The 27,548-nt window shown below is 41.9% G+C and overlaps 1 protein-coding gene across 1 annotated transcript in view; it reads left to right on the top strand.

Annotated features, from left to right (window-relative positions):
* The window catches only part of LOC126474913 (phosphatidylinositide phosphatase SAC2), a 373,240-nt gene that overhangs the window by 38,900 nt on the left and 306,792 nt on the right, over positions 1–27,548 (top strand). Inside the window, exons 2-3 of the mRNA XM_050102409.1 lie at positions 17,488–17,879; positions 17,955–18,206. Of these exons, the coding sequence (XP_049958366.1) occupies positions 17,488–17,879; positions 17,955–18,206 (644 nt within the window). The remainder of the gene's footprint in view (positions 1–17,487; positions 17,880–17,954; positions 18,207–27,548) is intronic.

Raw genomic sequence — 27,548 nt, 5'->3', positions numbered from 1 at the left:
AAAGACTGCCACTTTCATTGTCACATTCAATTCTCCGACACTGCTCGAACATCTTTTGGCGGGGTTCCTTCGACTTAATGTTTGGCCTTACATTCCAAACCATATGCAGTGCTATAAATGCCAGCATTTCAGCCATATAACCATGAGTTGTGGAGATGACTGGAACTGCGGAAAAGCTGCTCATGATGCTGGGACTGACTGCCCGTCTCCAGCGATCTGCATCAACTTCTCTGGGAACCACTCAGTCTTACCCAGACTGCCCTCTTTTTGCTAAAGAATGCAAAATACAGGAGATAAAAGTGACCAAGTGGATCTCCTATGCCGAAGCCATAAAAGAATATAAGGTGATGAAACCCCCTGTCTTTGCCACCTCACATTCTTCCATGGTGCAGAAACCTGTTCCCAAGGCAGAAGCTTAGACACAGATGATGCCTAGTGTGCTTGTATCCACCACAAACACCTGTACTTGCACATGTACATGTCAAGGGAAGAAGAATAAGGACAAAGCAATCCAGGCAGCTGCACCAGGAAAGACCAACAACAGTTCCGCAGCGAGCATCCACAAGGTACAGGAAAAGCAGAGTGCCTCTCAATGCCCTCTTTCCCCCTCATCCTCGAAGGGAGCAGGGTGCAGGGAAAGGCTCATGACATTTGGGTCAAAAGCTGCCCTGAGTGCTGTCAGACATCATTCTTTCCTGTCTGACTGATGAGGAGGATATCATGGATCCAGGCAGCCCCTCCACTTCACCTCACTCTTAAAGTGCTTCACCTCCACGGTAAATTAAAACCACACCGATGACATAGCTTCCATATTACAGTGCAACATGAATGGGTTCAGGACTCATATGGAGGAACTGAAACTCCTAGCACAAGCGTGTCCCTTGTGCTTTTGTTTACAAGAAACACATTTTAAAGATACAGATGTCCCTGTGCTACAGGGATATACGCTATACTGCAAGGATGACCTATGAGGGGAAAGGGCCGAGGGAGGTGTCGCAGTGTTTGTCGCTAATGCACACCACCCTTCTGCTCTCCCCCTGGTTACTGACCTTCAAGTAGTTGCAGTTCAAATTCACGTGTGTTGAAGGATCACTATTTGCTCACTGTATTTACCTCTGCAAGATGCAGTAGACTCTGAGGCTCTCACGGATCTTATTGCACAACTCCCGTGACCATTCCTCCTCCTGGTAGACTTCAATGCCCATCACATTCTATGGGGCTCAACCAATACTTGCCCTTGGGGGTCGGGTTTTGGAGGGCCTCATGACGTCTCACGAGCTGTGCATCCTCAACACGGGTACTCACACAAATTTCTCTACTGCTACTCTCCTTTTTTTCTCCCGTCCTTGACAACTCTCTTCAGTTTGAGGTCATTGACGATCTTCATTCCGGTGACCACTTCCCAGTCCACCTTCACCTACTAAATGGCTCACCACATGAAGTTAAGCCCTCAAAATGGATGGTCAGCAGGGTTAACTGGACGTGATTCAGCCACTGACCATCTGGTGCGTCTGGCATGCAAGTTCCTTGCAGCTCCAACTTCATCCACACACTATACTGTTTCTTGTCCTCCTCTGGAACACCTGTTTTGCAATTGTCCATGAGCCACGATGCTATTTGGGATCCATGTGCAGCATGTGCTGGAGTCATTCAGTGTGGAGTTGGTATGACCCCAAATCCAGGGTTTTAACTGTCTGCCGTCCTGGTTACTGGAGAAGCCCAGAGTGATTTTAGATTTGGTGTCGTACAAGAGAAATAGCACTCCTGCTTCCAGTTTTAATGCGATATTCTTTGATATTTTGTCTGAGTACCAGGACCATATAGCTGTTTTTACAGATGGGTCCAAGCAGGGGGACTCAGTTGGTAGCTCTGTCATTTTCCCAGATCTTGTTGTCAAGGTCAGACTGCTTCCAGAATTTACCATCTTCGACACAGAATTATATGCAATCTTGCGATCACTGGAACGGATGAGACCTTCTCCCGTTGTTAGATTTCTCATCTGCTCAGATTCTCTGAGCACCCTTTACTCTCTCCAACATTTTTGTCCTGCAGATACAGTAACTTAAAATATTCTGGATGTCCTCCTACAACTACGACGACTTTGAAAGGTGGTGTCTTTCTGCTGGGTACCTGGGCACATAGGAACTGCGGGGAATGAGGGGGCGGATCGAGCAGCTAAGGAGGCATGTCGTGATCCTCTGGTATTTCGGTGTGCTATCCCCCTGCATGCTGTCACCTCGCTGTTGAGGTACAGAGTCATGTGTCGATGGGAAGTCGAGTGGCTGGCAGTGACCCATAGCAAGCTCCATGTCATCAAGCCCACAACTCGGCCGTGGACTACTTCCTTCCATCCACGTTGGCAAGATGAGGTCCTTCTTACTGGTCTTTGCATAGGCCACAGCCCTGTTACACGTCAATTCTTCCTTCAGCAAGAGGACCCTCCAATGTGTGGTGCTTGTGGCGTGCTGATCACAGTGCACCACATTTTATTGGACTGCATTTTATTTGCCGTGGGAGATTTGCCAGCAGTTCTGTCATCTATTTTACGTAATGATTAATATAATAGAGGGAAACATTCCACATGGGAAAAATTTATCAGAAAACAAAGATGATGTGACTTACCAAACGAAAGCGCTGGCAGGTCGAAAGACACACAAACATACACACAAACATACACACAAAATTCAAGCTTTCGCAACAAACTGTTGCCTCATCAGGAAAGAGGGAAGGAGAGGGAAAGACGAAAGGATGTGGGTTTTAAGGGAGAGGGTAAAGAGTCATTCCAATCCCGGGAGTGGAAAGACTTACCTTAGGGGGAAAAAAGGACGGGTATACACTCGCGCGCACACACACACACATATATCCATCCACACATATACAGACATATCTGCTTGTGTCTGTATATGTGTGGATGGATATGTGTGTGTGTGTGTGTGTGTGTGTGTGTGTGTGTGTGTGTGTGCGCGAGTGTATACCCGTCCTTTTTTCCCCCTAAGGTAAGTCTTTCCACTCCCGGGATTGGAATGACTCCTTACCCTCTCCCTTAAAACCCACATCCTTTCGTCTTTCCCTCTCCTTCCCTCTTTCCTGATGAGGCAACAGTTTGTTGCGAAAGCTTGAATTTTGTGTGTATGTTTGTGTTTGTTTGTGTGTCTTTCGACCTGCCAGCGCTTTCGTTTGGTAAGTCACATCATCTTTGTTTTATGTAATGATTAAATGAATGTGGTTAGGTTTTTAAAAGTTTTGTGAATTGCCAACTGTTTTAACAAGGTGCTCACCCTAGCTTTTTGTAAGATGTCAGTCAGTCACATTTCCCTGTGCTTTTCTTTTAGTTCTTCTGTGTTTTGTTTTCTCTGTGTTTTAATTTATTGATTAGCTCTCTTCCCTCCTAATTGGTTTTAGTGCAAGTGAGAGTGCATGTGATACAGAGCAACCATATGGTCATTTCGTTTGCATGCATGTACAATACTTTTAGTTCATCTCCACATTTGTTTGTTTTTATAAGTGTAAGGGCTCTGAGGACCTCGTCATTGAGTGCCCATCAGATACACACACACACACACACACACACACACACACACACACACACGTAAAGTCATGTAGATCTGTCTGTCTGAGGAAAAAGGGATTGATGACCTAGTAGTTTGGTCCCTTTAATCATCCAACCAACCCCACATGTCAACAAAGAGTGTATCTGCATTGATTTGTCAATAATTTAATTTAAAATGTGCGGTAAATCATTGTCTAAAAAGGGTTTTTACTCAATAAATATGTCATACAGCAAATTGCATTTCTGCCATCCACTTGTGAAACAAAAATTTACAATTTTAATATCTTTGTATTCTTTGAGATTTTATTACATTAAATTTTATTATTTTATTTATTTCCGAGGTATATTCAGTAGCTATGAAGTGTTATTTGGCCACCGGCATATACATCTCCCCCAAATTCCTGTCACTTAATCCATTTGTGAAGGCCTTAAGTACACCATACTGGGCTGTCTTGCTGCTGTACATCTCATCCATCTCCAGCTGATTCCCAATCAGGCTGGTAAACTCACATAACCCAAATCCGCATTTCACTTACCTGTAAGTGCAATGCAAATTAGCACCAACCTCTGCTCCATTACTCTACACACACATCTTCTACCAGAGCTTATTGTGTCAAACAATGGAAATCCAGGATGGAATGATGACAGTCTTATGAGAAGTATAGTTGCTACTCACCATATAGCGGAGATGCTGAGTCATAGATAGGCACACAAAAAGACTAGTCAGAGAATTAAGCTTTCAGCCAAAAAGGCCTTCATCAGAACTAAACAACTAAACGCGTGCACGCCCACACACACACACACACACACACACACACACACACACACACTCTTACAGTTGACAGGATGTGTGACATGTCACTGCTAGTACCCTGTATACCCTCCTTTTGTGGCAATGCAGGTTGCAGTTCTTTCATGCAGATGATCATAGAGGTGACAAATGTAGTCTTGCGGAATGGCCTGCCCCGCATTTTATACATGGTACCTTAGTTGGTCCAGGTTTCCTGCTGGTCTTGTAGACTATGCAAGATGATGCTCATCCAGCCCTAGACATGCTCAGTGGGGGACAGAGTTGAGGATTGTGCTGTCCTAGGTAGTTGATGTTCATTTTGAAGAGCAAGTTGGGTGCCAGAGGATACATGTAGATGTGCGTTGTCATGTCTGAAGAGCACATAGCTTTGTTACTGTGCGGATGGTAGCACAACGGGTTGAATGATGTTTTGGATGTTCTGTGCACTGTTGAATGTTCCCTCTACGAGCACCAGAGGACGACGACAATTGTAAGACATGGTTCCCCACACCATGATGCTGGGTGTTGGCCCTGTGTGCTTATGTTGTATATACTTCATATGTTGGTGCTCTTCCCATGCGACTACATAAATGCATATGACCATCGTTGGTACCGAGGCAGAAGTGACTCTTATCACTGAAGACAGCAAGTCTTCATTCGTCCTTCCATGAACAACTATTGTGAACCACTGGTGATGGGCTGCATGATGTTAGGGCATGAGTGTAAGACATCCTAATGGTACACAGGATCGTAGCCGTGCTTAGTGAAGATGGTTGTGATTGAACCTCACTAATACCCCCGAGCAATGGTGTCCCTAATTTGTTTTTAAGTTGTGGTGCAGTCCAGTACAGCTCTTCAAAAGATGCAAGATATTGGTGTGCATCTGTGCATCACTGCTGTCTGGAGCCAGGCTTATGGGTGTGTACAATTTCTGCTGACCACTAATGACAACAGCGGTGCACTGTGAAAACCTCTCGCCCAAGATGTAGCACAATTCTGTGGTATGACCCCACAACCTCCTGCTGACCCATTATATACCCTGCTCAAGATCCGGTAATTGTACAGGTGGTTCATGACCACACCTTTGCAGCATGCTAACGATGTTGCAGAGACAGACAGAGCTTGGAATTCCATGGCAAACTGGCTGCTACTCGCTCTGGAGATAAACAACTGCTACGAAGCTTGCAACATTCCATGGCTGTTGACAGCTACTTCACATGTGGGTAATGTTAGTGTCCTTGCTATGTGAAATTTATTCTGCTCCCGCAAACTTGGGCTAAACTGTCTAGTCGTCTCCATGAACAACCCCCAATCATTTACAGAATAATCACTTTCATCTTTACACAACCAACTATAATCTAATTTACTGCCCAAATGCAGTTACTTTTTCTTGAACTGTCTGCAGTAGTTAATAATTCTCTATTTATCTCACATAGATTACATATGAGTTTGCATCTTGCATTAACCTATTTTAAACGCCCTCACCTCTTCAATTACCTGCGAGCTTTAATGCTTATCGGCCAATGTGTTTGCCATGCTGCTGCATGTTTCAGAAGCTAATATGTTAATTTGGCCTTCAATGCACATGGACTTGGCTCAGTCAGTTTCTTGCTACAACCAATTAACTCACCAGCATTACACTCATCATTGCCACTACTACATGACGCATCTTTCATTTTATCCACACACCTAATCATACCCTTCCCCCAACTTGGTCATAAGATTAATTATTTACACCTCCCAGCCCTCAGAGGCTCACCATTCGTTTGCTGAGAATGGGCTCGATGACCCCGTGGTTCCTGAGCTAGGGACTAGTAAGTGTCGCCAGCCTCTTGTTACCGTAAGCTCTGGGCATTCTTCAATGACCATTATATGGTGTGGCAGCAGAACGTTGTGTGTCGGAGGGAATGGGGATCATGGCTTGACTGTCCGGATTGCGAGGATGGTAAAAACCTCTAGAAAAAAATCTCAATCTCGGGGTGTGCTGCGTCTGATGAGATGCGTGGCTATTGAGATGGAGCAGTCATTGGTGGGCAACCTGCCGCACCTCAAACGAAATTGCTTCCATCCTACATTGGAACTTGCAAGAGTTCAGGACACATTTGGAGGAACTCTGTCTCTTATATCAGGGTAGACCACTGTGTCTGTGTCTCTAGGAGACTCATTTCCATCACTCGTACACCCCTGAGATATCAGGCTATGTACTCCACAAAAAGGATGACCTACGACAACTTCCCAAACAGTTGCTGTGTCAGTGCATGTGCATCATCTGTTGACAGTATGCTCCCTTTACTTGACCCCACATGATACTATTGATGAAGAGGCCCTAACTGACCTTATTACACAGCTCTCCTGCCCCTTCATCCTCTGTGGTGATTTTAATGCACATAATGTACTTTGGAGCTCTGCAACTACCTGCCCCAGGGGTAGAGCAGTTGAGAGGCTTCTCGTGTCATTGTGTGCATACTCGATAAATGTGGGACAGAGCACTCACTTCTGCGCAGTGACTGGGTCGTTCTCTGCCATTGATCTCTCACTTTGCTCTCCAGCTCTTGCTCACACTGCTCAATGGGAAGTGGTCGATGACTTGCCTGGAAGTGATCACTTCCTGATCTGGGTTCACCTGCTAGGTGGGGTGGAACCCGAAAGGATACTGCCACAATAGGTGCTTGGTAGAGCCGACTGGACACTTTATAGCCAGTTGGCCCAGTTTGAACATTGTGCAGATATCGAGGCACGGGTGGACCACGCTGCTGCAGCAATCATTACACAGTCCATGGGATGACAGAAGAGGCAGCCTGTCCCTTGGTGGAGTGATGAATGTTGCTCTGCAATCAGGACCAGGCATATGGCTCTGCGTAGATTCAAGTATTGGCTAACTGCAGAGAATCTTGCAGCCTTTCGGATGGTGAGGGCAAAGTGTAGTTGAATTATTAGAGAGAGCAAGAAGAGATTGTTCCAACAGTTCGTGATCACCATTAATTGTTCTACCAAAAGTTCCAGTGTGTGGGAGACCATCAGGAGAATTTCTGGGAGAGGAGACAGGTGCCCCCTGGCTGCTGCAATGGGGAAGGGCACTCTCCAAGCCAATCTAAGAGACATTGCCCAGACTGTGGCAGTGCATTTTGCCACAGTTACTGCAACAGCCTGTCAGGATCCAGGATTCCAGCGCCAAAGAGCAGTTGCTGAGAGGTGTAGTTTGAACTTGCGGTCCACCTCCGATGAAGATTACAACTGCCCATTTTCCATGTGGGAGCTGGATTCTGCATTGTCGCCAGCTCGTGACAAATTGCCTGGTCATGATAGGATCCATTACAGTATGCTGTGGCACCCCCCAAGGCAAAACAAAGATATCCTCCTCACACTTTTTAATGCCATTTGGGCATCAGGTCACCTTCCCAACTCGTGACGTGAGGCAAGTTTAATTCCTCCTTCAAAGTCTGGGAAAGACCGTACATGCCCAAGTAGTTACTGTAGTGTTGCCGTCACTTGGCGCATGGGGAAGACCTTGGAGCAGATGGTCAGTCGCCACCTTGTCTGGATCTTAGAATCCAGGCAACTCCTTAGTCACCTTCAGTGTGGCTTCAGGAGGTATCTGTCCACCTTTGATAACCTAGCCCTCCTCAAGGCGGCTATACAACAGGCTTTCCTACGCCGGCATCACCTTCTAGGTATATTTCTTGACGTCGAGAAGGCCTATGATACCACTTGGAGGCATCTTATCCTCTAGCAGCTTTACGAGTGGGGTTATTGTGGTTCTCTTCCCATTTTTATTCAGTCCTTCCTCTCACCATAATATTTTAGATAGCAAGTCAGTGACATCCTGTCTGATTGCTTTGAGCAGGATAACTGTGTCCCTCAAGACTGCGTTTTAAGTGTGACTGTCTTTGCCATAGCTATTAATAGCATTACATCCATAGTGAAAAGTCATGTCCAATGTTTTGCTCTTCTTCAAGCCTTGCAATGACAACATGCCAGTTGCAACTAACTCCTTGACATTTGGATGAATGGGTGCAGAAGAGTGGTTTTAAGTTTTCCACCAAGAAGTCTCTCTCTGTGTGTGTGTGTGTGTGTGTGTGTGTGTGTGTGTGTGTATACGTTCTTTTTTAACCGTTCCATTTTAAACTTTCCTGAGTTGAGGATAAGGGTCGCTGACCTAACTTTTAAAGACACACTGAGGTTTCTGGGCCTCATATTTGACTCTAAGCTTATGTGGTTACCACACCTTAAGGACCTGAAGAAAAGGTCACTTAAGGCTTTAAGTATTTTACAATGTCTTAGCCACAGTACATGGGGAGCAGACAGAGCTTGCCTGCTCCGGATTTACAGGGCATTTGTGCGATCTCTGCTCGATTATGGGTGCATGGTGTATGGGTCTGCGAGAACCTCTTATTTAAAGATGTTGGGTATGCTGCACCATGAAGGGATTTGGTTGGCCATTGGGGCATTCATATCAGGCCTCTGTGCAGAGGCTGGTGAACTGCCACCTCACAGCAGGCGATGGCTACTTAAACTGTCCATACCATACACACCCACCTGCCATAACCCCCCCCCCCCCCCCCCACCCCACCCCCCACCCCGTGGGTCCGGGCTTAGAATAGGCCTGAGGTATTCCTGTCTGTTGTAAGCAGCGACTAAAAGGAGTCTCTCACGTTTCGGCCTTTATCTGATGGTCCCCTGTAGGGTTTGACCACCATTATTCAAAATTTTCCTGAATAGTGAGCCAATTGGGGAAGGGCGCCTTACATGGTGCATCGTGTCCATCATGCACTGAGACGTATTGCATCCTTCAAAGACGTGGATCTGCACTTCTGTTCATTCTCTAACTGTTGGGCAAGGTCACCCACCTGGGTGCATATTTTTCCATCAACTGTGCAACATTTAAAACTAAAAGCACTGTACTCACAAAAGGCAGCAGCTCCATGACTTTGGGAAGACAGTTTCAAAATAATTAGTAGGAACGGTATTGGAAATTCATTCATCACTCCTTATTGGCAAATAAATCTGTCACTCTCAAATTGAAATCTTCAATTTTACACATGAATGACTTTTCACAGGATAGCATCCCTAAGTCACTCGGTCATTCTTCTTTCATGGTGTTTCGTAGGAACATTTCAATTCTCTTGATCATTGAAAAGTGCCACTCAGTTTCTGATTTTGAGACGGATGTCCTTATTAGCAATTTCAAAATTTTAACAGTCTCTTCGAATGTGTCACAAAGTTTATCCTCTGTAATTGGCAAAAAAAAATGGAACTGCACCAGAAACTGCTCTCTGCTCAGGCCTAGCATAGAAAATATGAAACTCACCCTTCAACTTTCTTTTTTCTAAAAGTAGATGTGTGTCTGTTATTTCAAGGTATTTGTTTGGAAAATTTGTAATCTATTTGCCAAACTGATCTACAGTAAATGACTTGGCTGCAGTGAGGTTTCCAATGAACTGAAAATGAAAATGTAACTTTATTTCAGAAAGGATGGCATCACACACTTCCAAAGCATCTTTTTTTGTATGCCCATCAAGAATCAGTCGCGTCTTGGCTGGTATTGTTTCATCATTTTTGAAACTAATCTCGTTAAGGATGTAGTCAATGTCATCTCTGATGTTTTGCATTACCACTTCAAACTTTGCCTTGTTTTGCTTTGGTTAGTTCGGTTATCTTCTTCTGAAGCTATTTAAAAAGTATGTATGCAAGAGGCATTATCTTACAGAAAAATGATAGCCAGAAAATGAATTCATTATCTTGCAGTCTTTGTTTGTATGAACCAGCGTTTTCAATAGTAGAAAATAGTTTTATGCTCTCACTTGTTTTGACAACTTCCATAACAGTAATAAGATTTTCCCTTTCTCCAAAAAACATCTTTTACTACTCGCAAATGGTAATTCTATCTCATGACGCACACACAGGGAAAGCTTTTTCAGGGAAAGTTTTTTTAAATAATGCTATGCAATAATTTTGACCTCTGTGGCGAGTTAGAAAAGAAAGAAGAAATACCTGAAAGATGTGCAAAAAAAGTGCGGACTTTGCGATTAACAGAGGCTGCCAAAGATATAATAAGGTTGAACTGATGCACATAAGAGTGGATGTAGTTTTCATTTGGGTATTTGTTTTTAATTAATTTCTGAACCATATTCTACTTGCAATTCATAATGTTTGCACCATCATAACTCTGAGCTATTAGTTTTGCTTGGTCATTGCCAAGTAATGGTTCAGTTTCTTTCAGAATACTCTCAGCTATAGTATGAGCATTCTGACTTTCTGGATTAACAAAGTTCCAAAATCTTTCAACAGGTATTTCCTCAACAACATAATATAAAACAATAACCAATTGAAATTCACAAGACACATCTGTGGTTTCATCTGCAATTATTGCAACATAATCGGCACATTTTATTTCTTTACAAATTTCATCATGCTACACTTCCAACATGCATTGCACTAGTTCATTCTGAACAATCTTAGAAATGCCTTTGAACGCTGGTGCTTAACTGAGATGAACTTGAAGATCTTTACCCAGTTCTGTGCTGAATTGAATTAGTTCACGAAAAAAAAACCTTATTTTGAGAGGTATCAAATTCATAATGGCCCCTGAGAGCCAGTTCCAAAGCACCACAGAACTGAATACAGCTTACAATTAAATTCAATATATATCTATTCTTCTCTATATGTTTGTTGTGGCTGTCAATTATTTGTCTGTTACAAATCTAATTTCTTCTGAAAGTTGGTTTTTCCTAGAAATGAAATACTAAGCACATTATTCATGTGTGTCTCTGACATTTCATCTGCTTTCATTTTAGATCATATATGCCCAATATCAGTTATTCTGGTCTTACATCAATGAACATTTCCCCCAAATAACACAGAAGGAAAACAAAAAACAACGTCACCTTTTTCACAGCCACAAATTCATTTGATCTTTTTGTAAATTTCTGGATTGAACTTACAGCATCAATTTTGTGTTTGCTAGTGCAGATTCAGACTCGGGAGTGGCCTACCTAGTGTTTTTTATCTGAATTTTTTCACTGTGAGTCCTGTCGCTAAATGGCATTTTTAATAACTCGTTTATTTTGTTCATGTTTGCAACTTTCACAGTCAACTGAATCTTTCCGTACAGTTAACACTGTACACACAGCTATATACGGTCAATTACTTGACCTCACAATAATGACAACATGTTTGTACAGAACTACATTACATGAACGTAATGAGTATAAACAGAAATACTGTGCTGTTGTTGGTGAAACAGATGGTCAACAGGTAATGAATACGTTAGTTTTTTTGTCCCGTAGCAATAGCCACGCTGTTGTGAAATATACCAATATAGTTATTTATGACAATACTAGTTATACCTGGCGAACTTTGTTCCGCCTCTGAAAATCTTTATATGTTATAGCTGACCCGGCAAACGTTGTTTTGCCATATAAATGATCTCTAGTCTATAAGAATAATGTATACATGTAACACAATGTACACGTGTAACACAATAGCTGTTGTTGGCGGGAGCTCGTGACACAAACAGTAATAATGGCCGAAAACTGTGTTGGAAGTGACAAAAGGCTTAGGGGGAAGTCCGGCAGTATTGTCCAATATTAGTTCTAGCATTTCTACGGTAGATCGTGTGAATTTAACAATTGCAGCCAATGCACTGCTTGTCCATGAGCATACAAACATAGCGGCAATTTCGTGTCGAAACGTGTTTGCCAGCATTATGAATATAAGGCTAAGCGCACACGCATAGACTTTTATTGTACACAAAAATATTGTACAATTAAATTCTTTTAGAGTAACAAAGGAGAGCGTAGAAACTTCTTTGTTCCACTAAAAGAATTTGATCATACGATATATTTCCGTACAATAAAAATCAATGAGTGTGTGCTAGGCCTAAATGTTGGTTTGGCGAATGACGCGTGCTACCTAGTTAAACATCTTGGTCTAGTTATGTCGATTCAAAGAGGGATATTAGAGTCGTTGCTTTTGGTATGTTTTCTTCAATTACCTATCTATCGAATAGTGAAAGACTATCACCGGTAGACACCTGGTGGGGATAACTGATCAAGTGATGATTGATCAGTTATCGACCGGGGTTGAAAATTATTAAATTACTAAAATTGCTATTAAAAAATAGGGGTTGGTGGTAGAAGGGTGAAAATTTAGGTTTGCTTGTATTTTGTAATGCCACAACATAAAAAAATAAAAAGTTCTATCCCAAAAATAAGCTTGGGGCGGACCACCCTTATCACTTCGGGGTATGAAAAATATTCTCTGGCGTACTGAATATACAGGGTTATTACAAATGATTGAAGCGATTTCACAGCTCTACAATAACTTTATTATTTGAGATATTTTCACAATGCTTTGCACACACATACAAAAACTCAAAAAGTTTTTTTAGGCATTCACAAATGTTCGATATGTGCCCCTTTAGTGATTCGGCAGACATCAAGCTGATAATAAAGTTCCTCCCACACTCGGCGCAGCATGTCCCCATCAATGAGTTCGAAAGCATCGTTGATGCGAGCTCGCAGTTCTGGCACATTGTGTCTGTTCATTTCACCATTAAGAAAAAATGTTGCTTCATCACTAAAAACAAGTTTCGCACTGAACGCATCCTCTTCCATGAGCTGTTGCAACCATGCCGAAAATTCAAAGCGTTTGACTTTGTCATCGGGTGTCAGGGCTTGTAGCAATTGTAAATGGTAAGGCTTCTGCTTCAGCCTTTTCTGTAAGATTTTCCAAACCGTCGGCTGTGGTATGTTTAGCTCCCTGCTTGCTTTATTCGTCGACTTCTGCGGGCTACGCGTGAAACTTGCCCGCACGCGTTCAACCGTTTCTTCGCTCACTGCAGGCCGACCTGTTGATTTCCCCTTACAGAGGCACCCAGAAGCTTTAAACTGCGCATACCATCGCCAAATGGAGTTAGCAGTTGGTGGATCTTTGTTGAACTTTGTCCTGAAGTGTCGTTGCACTGTTATGACTGACTGATGTGAGTGCGTTCCAAGCACGACATACGCTTTCTCGGCTCCTGTCGCCATTTTGTCTCACTGTGCTCTCGAGCGCTCTGGCGGCAGAAACCTGAAGTGCGGCTTCAGCCGAACAAAACTTTGAGTTTTTCTATGTATCTGTAGTGTGTCGTGACCATATGTCAATGAATGGAGCTACAGTGAATTTATGAAATCGCTTCAATCATTTGTAATAGCCCTATACATGTAAAATTTCATCAGAACCTCGATTGAGCTGTTTTGTAGGAGTATGGCAACTAACACTGTGACACGAGAATTTTATATATAGGGATTTAATGTATTATTTCCATATTTGATTAATTGAGCATTAGTTTGTGTTTAGGAATGCATCAGCATTAACTTGCAAAAATATTGTAAAACTGGATAACAAGAAATTTGCACCCCAATGTATTCTAACATGATTGCTAGATGGCAGATCGTGCTTCTATAGGTTCTGCACTTCACTATTCTCTGGCAGAAGGAATGTAAAGCTCTGAGTCTGACCAGCTGTGGCTCCATCTCTGCCATAAGCAATGTGTAGAAACAGACAGCAGAGCCTTTCGCATAGTGCTTATGAGGGCAGATGGTGCCAGTCTGCAGTTGGCTCCAAGCTTCAGAAAACTACTATGAGAGCACGCCTCTTCAAACCAGAAAATACATACTCAAAAACAATGTTTTAGGTGCAATTTGCATAGATTTCTTTCTTTATTTTTCATACAAGTGGTGCCATGGCACAGCGGCACTATCTCAGAAGCCGCCCCTGATTAATAATGTGATAAGGTGATATAATTCGTGAAAATAGACGGACTATCGCCTAAATCCCAACACACAGAGAAACTAGTGGAAAGGGCCAACTTAACTGGATTTGACCCAATATAAACAATCCAGAACGGGGAAATTCAAAGTGACAAACTAAAAGTACCATTAAGGCTCTTGCGCGTAAATATACAATATCTTAGAAATAAGCTCAATGTTTTGCAGACTTTGTAAATGATCATTCACCTCATGTAGTTGTGTTAACCGAGCATGGACTGAAATCTGAGGAAATTATTTACTTTAAACTAGATGGCTCTTTCCTAGGAGACAGCATCATAATGGTGGAGGTGCAGCAGTATTTGTTACAGAGCAGCTCAAAGTAAATAAATTAAACCATCTAGATCTGTATAACAATGAAGGCTTGACTGAAGTGACAGGTGTTGAACTTCGTATCAAAGGTTGCGGAAAGGTCACAGTGAAACAGAAAATTATTGGGATTTATCATCCACCAAAATCAGAGGTAGGGCGTTTCATAGATATTTTTAGTAGAATAGTGGGACACTGTGACCCAAACGAGGTAACAATACTTGGTGACTTGAATAGAGGGGCAACATCTTGCAATAACCATAACAGCAGGCTAATTGATACCATTAACTCCTGTAATCTTATGAATGCAGTAAATTCAGATACAAGAGTAACTCAGTCTACTTCTAGTAGAATAGACTACATAATACTAAGTAAAGAGGTAAAAGATAGTATTAGATGCTGGAATGGACTTCCACTACTCAGACCACAAATGTCAGTTTGTAGACTATGAACACACAAGTATCCAAGAAAGGACTCAGGTCGTAGAGCATAAAAGAATGCTTAAAGAGAAAAACATTAATGCTTTTAAGAGTAAACTAGCATCTGAGGAATGGCAACTAATTCTTCAGCAAAAAGGGTCCGAATACAAATGGGCCAAATTTTAAGATATTATTTTACAAAATCTTAATTTTTGCTGCCCAGTGAAAGAAATTAAGAAAGTAGTAACTCGCAAAAAAAAAAAAAAAAAAAAAAAAAGCCAGACTGACTCTTCCTGCTTACATGATTAAACTCAGGTAAAATATAGAGGATCTAAGTGTGTTACATAAGTCAACTAAATTGCAAATATTTAAGGATACGTACAATCAAGCTAAAAAAACAATTTCAGGAACAGCTCTCAAATTTAAAAAAACAGATCCTAGATAAGGAAATAGCTCAGTCAACAAATATAGGGAAGACTTCATGGAATGTAACAAATAGATATGGCAAAGCCACCCCTAAGTTAGATGCTCAAATTGACAGAATGCAACATGAAGGAAACCATATTAATGATCCAGATAAAATCTGCAATATATTTAATGAATATTTTATATCATCAGCTGTGAATCCAGTTAATTACACAGGTATGACTCAGACAGTAAAGCCTTACCCTAGGCTGGAAACTGCTTTTGAATTTAAGGAAGTGAGTATGGAAGAAATAGGAAAAATAATGAATAACTTAAAGAATAGGACCTCATCTGGCTGAGATGGACTGAGTAGTATTATAATAAAAACTGCAATAAGGAATTAGTTGGAATAATTACCCATATGATCAACTTTACTATCAGGGAGCACACATTTCCAAATTTATTGAAGAAAAGTACAGTTAAACTTGTGCGCAAGAAAGGATCAAAAGAAGAGCTGTCAAACTTAACTTCAGGCCTATATCACCAATACCAATTTTCGGTAAAATATTTGAAATTGTTTTGCTGACTCAACTTATTATTTCTCAAAGAATAATTTACTAGCAGAAACACAACATGGCTTCAGAAAGCATCACAGTACCATTACAGCAATTACTGAATTTCTCCACAAGGTGTATGATGCCCTGGATGAAGGAATGCAGAAGCAGGGATATTTCTAGACCTTACTAAAGTATTTGACTCAATGAACCATGCGCTACTACTAAGCAAACTGGAAACTTACAATATAAATGCCACATCCATACACCTACTGATCATTTATCTAACCAATCGTAAGCAGTGTACAAAGCTGAGTTGTGAAATTAATGATCAGATCAAACATTTCAAACCAGCTATGAAACAGTAAAACAAGGTGTATCTCAGGGCTCCATATTGGACCCTTTCCTTTTCCTGGTCTACATTAATAATTTAGAGGCACCTCTGTACTCCCAATTAGTAAGTTATGCAGATGATACCTCACTTTTGTTCTTTTGCAAACAAACTAATGACTTGACATTGGCTGCAACTGATGGCTTTAGTCAAATAACTACTTACTTCCACGATCAAGGTCTAAAAGTCAATATTAGCAAATCCCAGCTGTTACCATTTAAACTTGGTAATTCATACCAAACCTGTATTGGTAATATAAGTGGCATCAAAAAAGTAGACACTGACAAATGTAAATTTTTGGGGATGTACCTAGACGAAAATCTTAGGTGGGTAGACCATATCAATTTTGTATGCTATAAAATCAGCAGTTCACAGCACTTAATTAAATTAGCATTCTATCAAAATTAGTCTCTCAACAAACATTAAAAACTGCTTATTATGGGACAGTATTTGCATATATTAATTATGGAATAGAGGTACGGGAATGTGCTGCTGATAGTCACATGAACAGAATCCTAAAACTGCAGAAAAGAGCAGTCAGGACCATGCATCGACTTGGATACGGAGAGTCATGTAGGGAAACCTTTGTACAACATAAATATCTAACAGTATATTCCTTGTATCTGTGCAAATTAATAACATTCTTTATGGACCATAAAAATAATGAAACTAAATGCTCTGATGTGCATACCCATAACACAAGACAAAAAGATTGCTTCTTCTGTGAGAGAACTAAACTAAAGACAACAGATCATAGTCCTTGGATTAATGGCCAGATATGGTTTAACAAACTGCCAAGTGCTATAAGATGCCACAGAGGTAAAGTATTCAAAAGGGAATTTAAAATCATTCTTAACTCTCAAATGTTTCTACTCACTGAATGAATACCGATATTAAAATGTAGCTATTCTTAAATGTAGGCCTAACTCTTCTATCTATATGATGTACTGTTCCGAGGTGATTGTAATATACATTATTTTTGTAACAACACACTGTAAATGCAAATGCCTATACTATGTAAAAACTGTATGTTGTGTTATGAAGTTCTGTACCATATGTTGCCAAGTGCATCACCCGTAAGTGGCTTCTTGTACATGTGAATTACAAATTCCTACTGTTTGTTCAAAAATTGTATAAAAATGCTATGACATTTGCAAAAATTACCAGTTGGTGACTATATGCAAAAAAAGATAAAGAATAAATAAATAAATAGTGTTTCTGTATCTCTGACTGTAGCCTAATTACTTTTCTTTTCTTTAGGCTGGGATCTCTCAACAGCAGATGACCCTGATTGCCTTGGAGTCTTCTATGGAATCATTGGAAAAATTGAACTACATTCTGTTGTTGAAAGCCGTCTGATTCTTGTAAAAGATTATGCGATAGTGGGTGACCTTCCAGGTGGTAAAACAGTTTACAAAATAAAATCCATAGTTTTCCTGCAGCTTGGTACTTCCAGTGAAAATGCTGACTTAGGTCTTCATCCCTGCAAAAAACATCAGAATGGAATGTCTGTCAAAAAGACTGGAGGTGCTGTGGGAATATTTGAAATGCATCAAAAGGCAGCATTAGCAAAAACATGGGGCACAATGAAGTCTGCAGCAAACACCATAAAGACAACAACACAACAGGCAGCTGCTCTTGCAACATCCCAGGTAGAGTTTTGGTATGTCACATCCTATCAGTGGTGTTTGGAACATTCTCAATAAAAACAAGTTAAAAATTTTCAGGTAAAAGCTGGAAAGCGGCGAGACAGTAAAGATAAAGAAAAATTTGAACGACGAATTTTGGATGAGTTGCAGAGAGTTTTTACTGACACAGATTCATTCTATTTCTCTTTATCAACTGATCTGACAAATTCCTTGCAGCGACAAGCAAATCTTAATGTCAGTAATGAGAAGAATACATTATCATTCTGGAAGACAGTGGATGATCGATTTTTCTGGAATAAACACATGCTAAGTGATATCTTGGCATTGGGGGTGAGTATCTTAGTGTACTGCTGTGCCTCATATATTTTATGTTCAGTGGAGTGGTGATTAGTATGCTGTAGATTTGTTCAATGTTATGCATTACATTGTGGAATGTGGTATGTATATAACAGTTCATTTGTAAGGCTGCATTAAAATGCTCCTTACAGCACACCAACTACTTTAAATTGGGAATTGTTTAAGGAAAAAAGAGGCAGATTTAGTTTACTTGGCACTGAAGTTGAGACATACCCATTGAGTTTAAAGGGACTCGGGCATAATCAGTTACTTATTGCACAATAATATTGTGTCAGTATCGTGAAAAATGTGAGGTCAAGAGTGACAATATTTTTGTGCAGTATTTACGCCTGGGGCACATCAGTTAGAACTTTGTCTTAGCAAAAATGTCAGCACTTGGTGATGTGGAACTCACATGTATTGCAATTGTAATAGCTACATGCTGAAAGAAAGGAGCATGTGGAAGTGGCAAAGGGCAAAAAAGTAGCTTGGAAGGCGTCCTACACAATGCATTATGAACATGCTAAGAGAGCTTGCAGCAGAGCTGGATGACTGTGGGAACTAGGATGAACGAGGAATCATTCAAGAAATTTGTGAACCTCATTACATCTTATATGCACAGAAAAGTTACTGTTCACATATTTCTCAGATTTCATTTTTCCCTATGCTGGAAGCAATGAATAAATGTAAAAGGAGTAAGATATATTATTGTAGAGTATTATAGGAAGGTGGTGCTGTTATGTATTTCTGCAATAAATAATTTAAGCCTCTGAAATGAAAAAATAAGCAGTTACATTGTTCTTTCCCTGCAATTAAACACTTTTTTGAGTGTTTTTACAGCTAATTACTGAGTAAGTATCAAATATGTAATCAAACTACTTCCATAAATGAACTTGGAGATGATTTCTTTCATCTGTTTTTCCTGATGTATACATATCTATATGGTGTTGCTGTATCAGTGGTTTATACATCTGCAAATCATGAAGTCTTGGCTGGAACAGCCGTGTATTGCACTGTGCCATCCTTACATGGTTCAGTATATTGCACAACATGTTTATCGAGTATTAATATTTTTAAATCTCTGCAGTCTCCTTCAATACATTACTCAAACTATCATTATTGCTCGATATTATTGTGCAATAAATAGTATTGTGCAATGAATATTGAGTGTCTATTTTCTGTTTCAGAGGGAAGGAGACAAAGATGAAACTTCTTAAGTGTCTTATTTCACTGATCTTACTTTCTGATCCTCTACTCCATTGCTAGAGTGGTTAGTAATCTACTCTTGTTCATTAGACTCCATGATATTAAGATTTTAAAGCTACTAGTCATTGTGTGAAGAATGAATTTTCCACTCATAGTCCTTCATTTCACAATCCTTCTGAGACACCACCTTCCTATGGGGCAACAGTTTCAGAAACATATGAAACCAGTAATGCTATCTGCAAAGTCATGTTATATATTATGAAAGACTACTTCATTTTCCTTCAGTAAAATCTTTCATCAAGTCAGGTTTGCTGTTTATTACAAAACTAGCAACCCACCCTTCCTTCACAGAAGTAGCGTAAGTACCTACGACCAAACAACTTCTCTGGTGTAACGATAGCAAATTATATACGCAGGCAGGGGACGTGAATTTATAATGTGTGTAGATATTTTCACTTAGGATCCTAAATCAAGTACCAGTTACAATAGCAGGGTCATCAACAAGCACTAACGCTTGACACAGAAAGCACATTTATTGAGCACACATGAATTTTATCATCAGATTCTACACATGAAAGTGCAGATGTATCTTAACTGCCTACCTCAGTACAGAGTGCTCCCATTTATATATGCATGGAGTGTTCTAGAAAATTACAATACTCCATGAATAAATAAGTCTCATGATCTACTGGAAGTCACTAATTCAAGTGATAAATAATTGCAGGAGGTGGTAATTATGCCGATGACATGTCATCACTACACTATGGGGAACATAAGTAGGATGCAGCGTTGCACACACTCCTTCCTAAACAGTGACCAGCTGTTTCCAAGTGGAGTACCTATAGCTTCCTGGATCTAGTTATATTCAGTGGTTTATTGTATGGCAGTACATGTGAATTATTGCATTTTAGTTGTGTTGCTGAAGTCCTGTTTGAATGGGATAACCTCCATAATGGCATTACTGTTAACGTTTCTTGCAAAAGAAGTGCCTATCACCAATATGCAATTCAGCACTTTATATGGTTTCATACGATGGACCTGAAGTGTAATTGTCTTATGTCACTAATCCTTTTTTATGATGCTCTATTTCATTGCTAAAGTGGCTAGCATCTGCTCATGCGCATTATGTTCCATGAACTTATGACTTCAGTGTTAACAGCCGTTATGTCAAAAATAAATTTTCTGCTTATAGTCCTAATCTACAGTTTTTTGAGAGTCTGCCTTACTCTGTGACAACAGTTACATGGCACACGCGCACTGCGGAGAGCACCATTTGCCTTCCTCGCCAGACTGCAGGATTCTCCGGAAAGAAAGGAAAATCATGGATTACAAGACCCTGGACTGACTGACCTACACTGAGGCTAAGAGAGAGTTTGAATGCCTGCATCCTGTGTGTATGACCGCTATGACTGTTCTAGCCTCATCAGCTTCGCCAACCCCAGTCAGCACTCAGAGCCAGAAGACTACACCTGCTCTCTTCATGGTGGGGGACACTTCACTCCCTGTTGCCCCTGCACCACCTACTTCAGGAGCAACACCCCTCAACCATCGGGGACATCCATCCCCACTTCTAAGTTGGAGAAGCATACTTTTCGGTTCCTCTCGCTAGGAAGGGGTCACTCCTTTCCCAGGTTTCTGGTAGTGGGAAAGATGACACCCACCAGTGGCTGAAGAGCCCAAAAGCAGCTGGTCGTAGGGCTTGTCGCCCTCCTCAGTCCCAGAGACTGAATCAATGAAGTCCTCCCAACCAGGGAAACCCAAGGAACAGCGATAGAAATCCAAAAAGATTATCTCCAAGACCAAGGGAATTGTGGTGGCACCCACACCACCACTACCTACAAGCTCTGCATCTGCAGATGAAATGGAGATTCTGGCATCTGCTGAGGACCCTCAGACAACGTGTATATAGACTGCTCAGACAATAAGTCGGTGGTAGCAGGTGACCCTGAGGTGTAAGCTGCCTCATTGAATGTTCCATGCCTTCCCAGTCTCTTGACGACATCATCCTCCAGTGGAATTGCAGAGGTTTTTACCACCGCCTGGCTGAGCTACGGCAACTGTTAAGATTTACACCTGCTGTCTGCATTGCCCTCCAGGAAACCTGGTTCCCAGCAATGCGGACCACTGCTCTCCACAGCTATAAGGGATATTACAGGAAGCGTAGCGATTGTAATAGAGTGTCAGGTGGAGTTAGTGTTTATGTCCTAAACTCAGTCTGTAGTAGAACTGTGCCCTTCAAACCCCTCTTTGAGCTGTGGCTGACGGAATAAGGGCGACACAGGAAATAACTGTCTGCAATGTTTATCTTCTTCCAGATGGTGCAGTACCCCTGAATGTATTAGCTGCACTGATTGATCAACTCCCTAAACATTTCCTACTTTTGGGAGACTTTAATGCTTATGACCCTTTGTGGGGTGGCACCCTACTTACAGGCCGAGGCAGAGATGTCGAAACTTTACTGTCTCAGTTTGACCTCTGTGCCTCTTAAATAATGGGGCTGCCACACATTTCAGTGTGGCTCATGGTAGTTACTCGGCCATTGATTTATCAATTTGCAGCCCAGGGCTTCTCCCATCTATCCACTGGAGAGCACATGATGACATATGTGATAGTGACCATTTCTCCATATTCCTGTCACTGACCCAGTGTCAGGCCCATGGACACTTGCCCAGAAGAGCTTTAAACAAGGCGAACTGGGAAACTTTCACCTTTGCTGTCACCTCTGAATCTCCCCCACACGGTAACATCAATGTGATGGTTGAGCAGGTGACTACAACAATCCTTCCTGTGGTGGAAAACGCGATCCCTCACTCCCTAGGATGCCCCCGTCAAAAGGCAGTCCCTTGGTGGTCGCCGGAAGTTGCTGCAGCAATTACGGAGCATCGGCAAGCTCTACAGCAGCATAAACGGCACCCTTACCTGGAGCATCTCATAGCCTTTAGATGGCTCCGTGCCCGCGTTCGCCAACTTATCAAACAACGGAAGCAGGAATGTTGGGAGAGATATGTCTCGACCATTGGGAGCCATACGTAACCTTCCCAAGTCTGGAGGAAGATCAAACAAGTTTTCGGGTACCAGAGCCCAACAAGTGTTCGTGGTGTTAACATAAATGGTTTGTTATAAATGGCGCGGTGTTGCAAATGCGATTGCTGAGCACTTTGTTGAGCACTATGCTCGAGCCTCTGCATCAGAGAATTACCCCCCAGCCTTCCGCACTCTCAAATGGCGGCTGGCAGGGAAAGTCCTCTCATTCACGTCACACCACAGTGAATCCTATAACGCTCCATTTACAGAGTGGGATCTCCTCAGCGCCCTTGCCGCTTGAAGTGGGTAGCTATTGGCCCATCAGCCTCACCAATGTTTTTCGTAAGCTGCTGGAATGTATGGTGTATGGTGTGTCGGCGGTTGGATTGGGTCCTGGAATCACATGGCCTACTGGCTCCATGTCAGGGCGGCTTCCACCAGGGTTGCTCTACCACTGATAATCTTGTGTCCATTGAGTTTGCCATGTGAATAGCCTTTTACAGACACCAACACATGATTCCTGTCTTTTTTTCATTTACAAAAAGTGTATGACACACCTGGCAACGGCATATCCTTGCCACATTATATGAATGGGGTCTCCAAGGCCCACTTCGGATCTTTATCCAGAATTTCCTGTCGCTTTGTACTTTCCTTGTCCAAGTTGGTGCCTCTCATAGTTCATCCCATATCCAGGAGAATGGGGCCCTGCAGGGCTCTGTATTGAGTGTATGTATATTGTTAGTGGCCATTAATGGTCTAGCAGCAGTTGTAGGGCCTTCTGTCTCACCTTCTCTGTATTTGGATGACTTCTGCATTACGGTCTGCTCCACCAGTACTGGTGTTGCTGAGTTTTGCCTATGGGGAGCCACCCACATGGTGCAGTCATGGGCTCTAGCCCACGGTTTCCAGTTTTTGGCCACAAAGTCATGTGTTATGCACTTCTGTCGGTGTCGTACCATTCATCCGGAACTAGAACTTTACCTTGATGACAATCCACTCACTGTAGTGGAGACATATCGATTCTTAGGACTGGTCTTCAATGCCCGATTGACTTGGCATCCTCACCTTCGTTAGGTTAAGTGGAAGTGGTGGCAACACCTCCACTGTCTGAGCAACATCAACTGGGGTGCAGATTACTGTACGCTGCTGCTGCTACAGAGCCCTCGTTCAATCCTGCTTTGACTATGGGAGTCTGGTTTATGGTTCGGCGGTGCCCTCAGCATTGTGTTTACTCGACCCAGTGCACCACTGTGGTGTTTGCATAGTGACAGGAGATTTTAGGACGAGTCCGGTGACCAGTGTCCTGGTGGAGGCCAGAGTCCCTCCATTGCAGGTTAGGTCTGCACAATTACTGGCCAGTTATGTTGCACACGTTCGTAGTTCTCCTGCACATCCAAATTACCGTCTCCTTTTCCCACCCACAGCGGATTATCTCCCGCATCGGCGGCCCAGGTCAGGGCTTCCAATTACAGTTCGTGTCCTTCTTTTCTTTCCAAACTGGAGTTCTTGCCTTTACCACAGGTCCATTCACCTACACCTCTCCATGGTGTACACCTAGGCCGCGGATTCACCTGGACCTTTCACATGGCCCTAAGTACTCAATTAACCCTGCGGCTCTCCACTGCCACTTCCTCTCGATTCTTGACATGTACTGAGGCCATGATGTGGTTTACCCCAACTGCTCAGTGGCTGATGATTGCGGATTGCGTTGGCTTCGCGTAAGTCCATGGAGTATATATTGAGTAGCGTTCCTTGCCCGATGGCTGCAGTGATTTGACTGCTGAGGAGCTGGTGGCTAGCTCTCGTGCTCTTGAGCTCATCCATTCATGCCCTGGGGAGTCGTTTCCTCCGTGTACTGACTCCTTGAGCAGTTGACAAGCTATCGGCCAGTGCTGCCCTCGTCATCCTTTGGTGACGACCATCCAGGTGTCCATCATGCCGACAGGCTGGCCAAATAGGCTACATGGAAACTGCTTATGGAAATTCGCTTATCTGCAACTGACTTGCATTCAGTACTATGCCGCTAGGTTTTGCAGCTTTGGGAGACCGAATGGCATAACCTCAGTATGCACAACAAACTGTGTGCCATTAAGGAGACTAAAAATGTGTGGAAGACCTCCACGCGGGCCTCTCGCATGGACTCCGTGGTTCTCTGCTGGCTCTGCATTGGCCACACTTGAGTGACTCATGGCTACCTCCTGTGCCGTGATGACCCAACTCAGTGTCGCTGTGGCGCCTGGCTGACAGTGGCCCGTATCTTGGTGAGCTGTCCTTCTTTGGCTGCGCTGAGATGGACTCTTCAGGTACTGCCTTGTTGCCATTAATTTTAGCTGACAATGGTCTTCTGCTCTCTTATTTTTATCCCTTCTACTAGTTTGTTGACAACATTACAGGTCCACTCTAACATTACTACAGACCACAGCATCCTTTTGTGCTTGATGTCGTCCTTGACGGCAGTGGCATCTTCCAGCAGAATAATAGTCCAGGTCAGGAGGTCAGATTATTGCTTTGGTCGCATGATAGTGAATTCATGTTGATGTCTTGGCCATCAAATTCACTGAATGCAACCAGATGGAATGCTTCTGGGATGCTATAAGGCACCAGCTCTGTGCCCTCAAACAACCAGATCACAATTTAAATGAAATGCATTATCTGTAGGTAGACATATGGCGCCATACGCTTTTGTGGAGACCTTCTACAGACTTGTCGATTCCATGCCACAATAATCACTGCTGTATTGCACTCTGAAGTTGGACCAATACACTAGTATGCAGGTCATCTGCACGAGTTGCTTGAGGTAGAGAGACCCATATGGCTGACTGAAGTCAGTATCAGATGCCTTAGCTACAAAATAAATGCCAAGCTTAAAGCTTGCATATATTTTTGAACGACCCTAGAAAATTAAGAACAACCTCAAACCGGTGATTACACCAAAAGGGGCTACTTTAGTGTCACTAAATATTGTAATCATATACACAGATAACCCAGTAACAGAAACAAATTAACAGGAGGAGCTTTATTAGGCAGAGAAACTGAACACGGCTGAAATAGTGTAATTGATTATATTTTTTAGAATTGGCCAAGGACTTAAACTATTTTATGTTTTATGGTTAAGTATACTAGCAACTTGATTGATTAGCTGTTGGTAACAGTCTTGCCAGGAGCCCTGTAATAGTTCATCTGGAGAACAAATTCTTTAAGGAATTCCTGCAATTGTTAAGAGACAGCTGGCTAATACATACACTGTGTAGGCAATGACATTGTATTAGTCAACAATGACCACACAAAAATTAATAACTGAGTAAAACTGATAGTTATTGTGAGCAGGAAAGGTAATTGGTATGATGCCTGATGCCTAAACTTGACAAACAGAAAAAAATCAAAATTTAAATTTATTAAAACACTAGTTTTATTTTTCCTGCAATTTTTGATTTAATATAGGATGTTTTGTATGTGCTCTTAGTCTTTTTGAGGAAGCAGTTGGTAAATAAAACCTCTTTATGTCAACTGATTTATAATTCTCACATTTTTTATAGCTGTCACTTTTAGAAATTAAAATTGCCACCTAATGGGACTCGCATGGAAGCAGAGTCCAAAGAATTTTGACTTACTGACGTTGCCTGAAAACCAAAAATATTCTAATTATTACATTTACTTTTTTTGTGCTATACAAAAGCACAAAGTGGTTACTTGAAATAGAATATTATTCCTTTCATCCAACTTTCATTTTCCTTGATTTGTTTCCCTCAGCTTTCAAAGTATTATTTATTCACAAGGAAAATTATACTGATCTTGAACAGTGCATTGGTTGACATGTTTCCAACTTTGTTTAGAAGTCTTCTGTGAAAATTTTCTATGTATTTCCCTTTTTGTGAACTACGTGTGTTTCAACTAAAACTTAACTTTTAAGAAGAGAAAATATGTTTAGAGATGGCAGATGTGTTGTGTGCAAGAGGTTTTCTGATCTCAAAGACAGAATTCGATTGATTGCTGTTGCATTAGTCAGAACACTGTTTTGCAAGTGGAATTCTGGATAAAATTCCTAGATGAGAACAAACAGTTGTTCTGTCACACTTTTTCAACTTCTTTATTCATTGTAATTGCAGCTTGGCTAGCCTCTTTGAGGTTGGTACTATAGCTAGAGGAAACAAAATGTTAACATTGATGGTGCAGTTTTCATTTTTACTGGTGGAAATTCTTAACCCATATTTCCACAGTTCCAGTGCTTTGTAGGGACTAACTACCTTACTAAAACAATAGCTGTTGATTCACACAGGAAATTACACTTAAAGAGAAGAGTGGCTACTACATTTGTTGGAACTGTTTTACCATTGATTGGAGTTATTGCTGAATTACCTTTCACAATTTTCTCTGAATCCTGACAACACTGCACACTGGAAACTGTAATAAAAGTTAATATTTCATCTGTTTCCACTAAGGACACAATGTACCACATTTAGTAATCAACAGGTTGCAGATTGTCCCAGGTCATAAATGTTTGAGAAAATGTGTGTGTGTGTGTGTGTGTGTGTGTGTGTGTGTGTGTGTGTTTTAGTGAACTCTGGCTCGAAATATGCTGTGATTTATTATATTCAACAAACATGAAACTCGTAAGTTTTAATAAATGATAACATTTTGTAGGAAAGTTCTGGTAGAATGTAAATATTTTAGGAGTAAAGGAGACCACTTACAAAAATGGAACCTTTGAGTCATTGACAGGCATACACAAGAAAGGAACAAAACATGCTAGCATTTGGAGTAATCTGTTTTCGAGCTAGAGTACATGTGTGTGTGTGTGTGTGTGTGTGTGTGTGTGTGTGTGTGTGTGTGTGTGTGTGTGCACACGCCTGCGCGTCCGCGCACACACACACACACACACACACACACACACACACCACCTATGCCTCTACTTGGTTCCGGCTGGACACACAATACCAGAGGATTGCAGTTTGGCAAGTGGCTTGTGGTGGGGTGGGGGTTGTGTGGGGTGGGATAGGGAGGAAGTGGGGGGAGGCAGGTGGGATGAGAGAGAGAGAGAGAGAGAGAGAGAGAGAGAGAGAGAGAGATAGGTGACAGGCAGGAAGAGCGGTTGAGATGGCTTCAGTT

This window comes from Schistocerca serialis, chromosome 4 (genome assembly GCF_023864345.2).
Source record: "Schistocerca serialis cubense isolate TAMUIC-IGC-003099 chromosome 4, iqSchSeri2.2, whole genome shotgun sequence".
Taxonomy (NCBI): domain Eukaryota; kingdom Metazoa; phylum Arthropoda; class Insecta; order Orthoptera; family Acrididae; genus Schistocerca; species Schistocerca serialis.
This window is presented reverse-complemented; position numbering and strand designations above follow the sequence as displayed.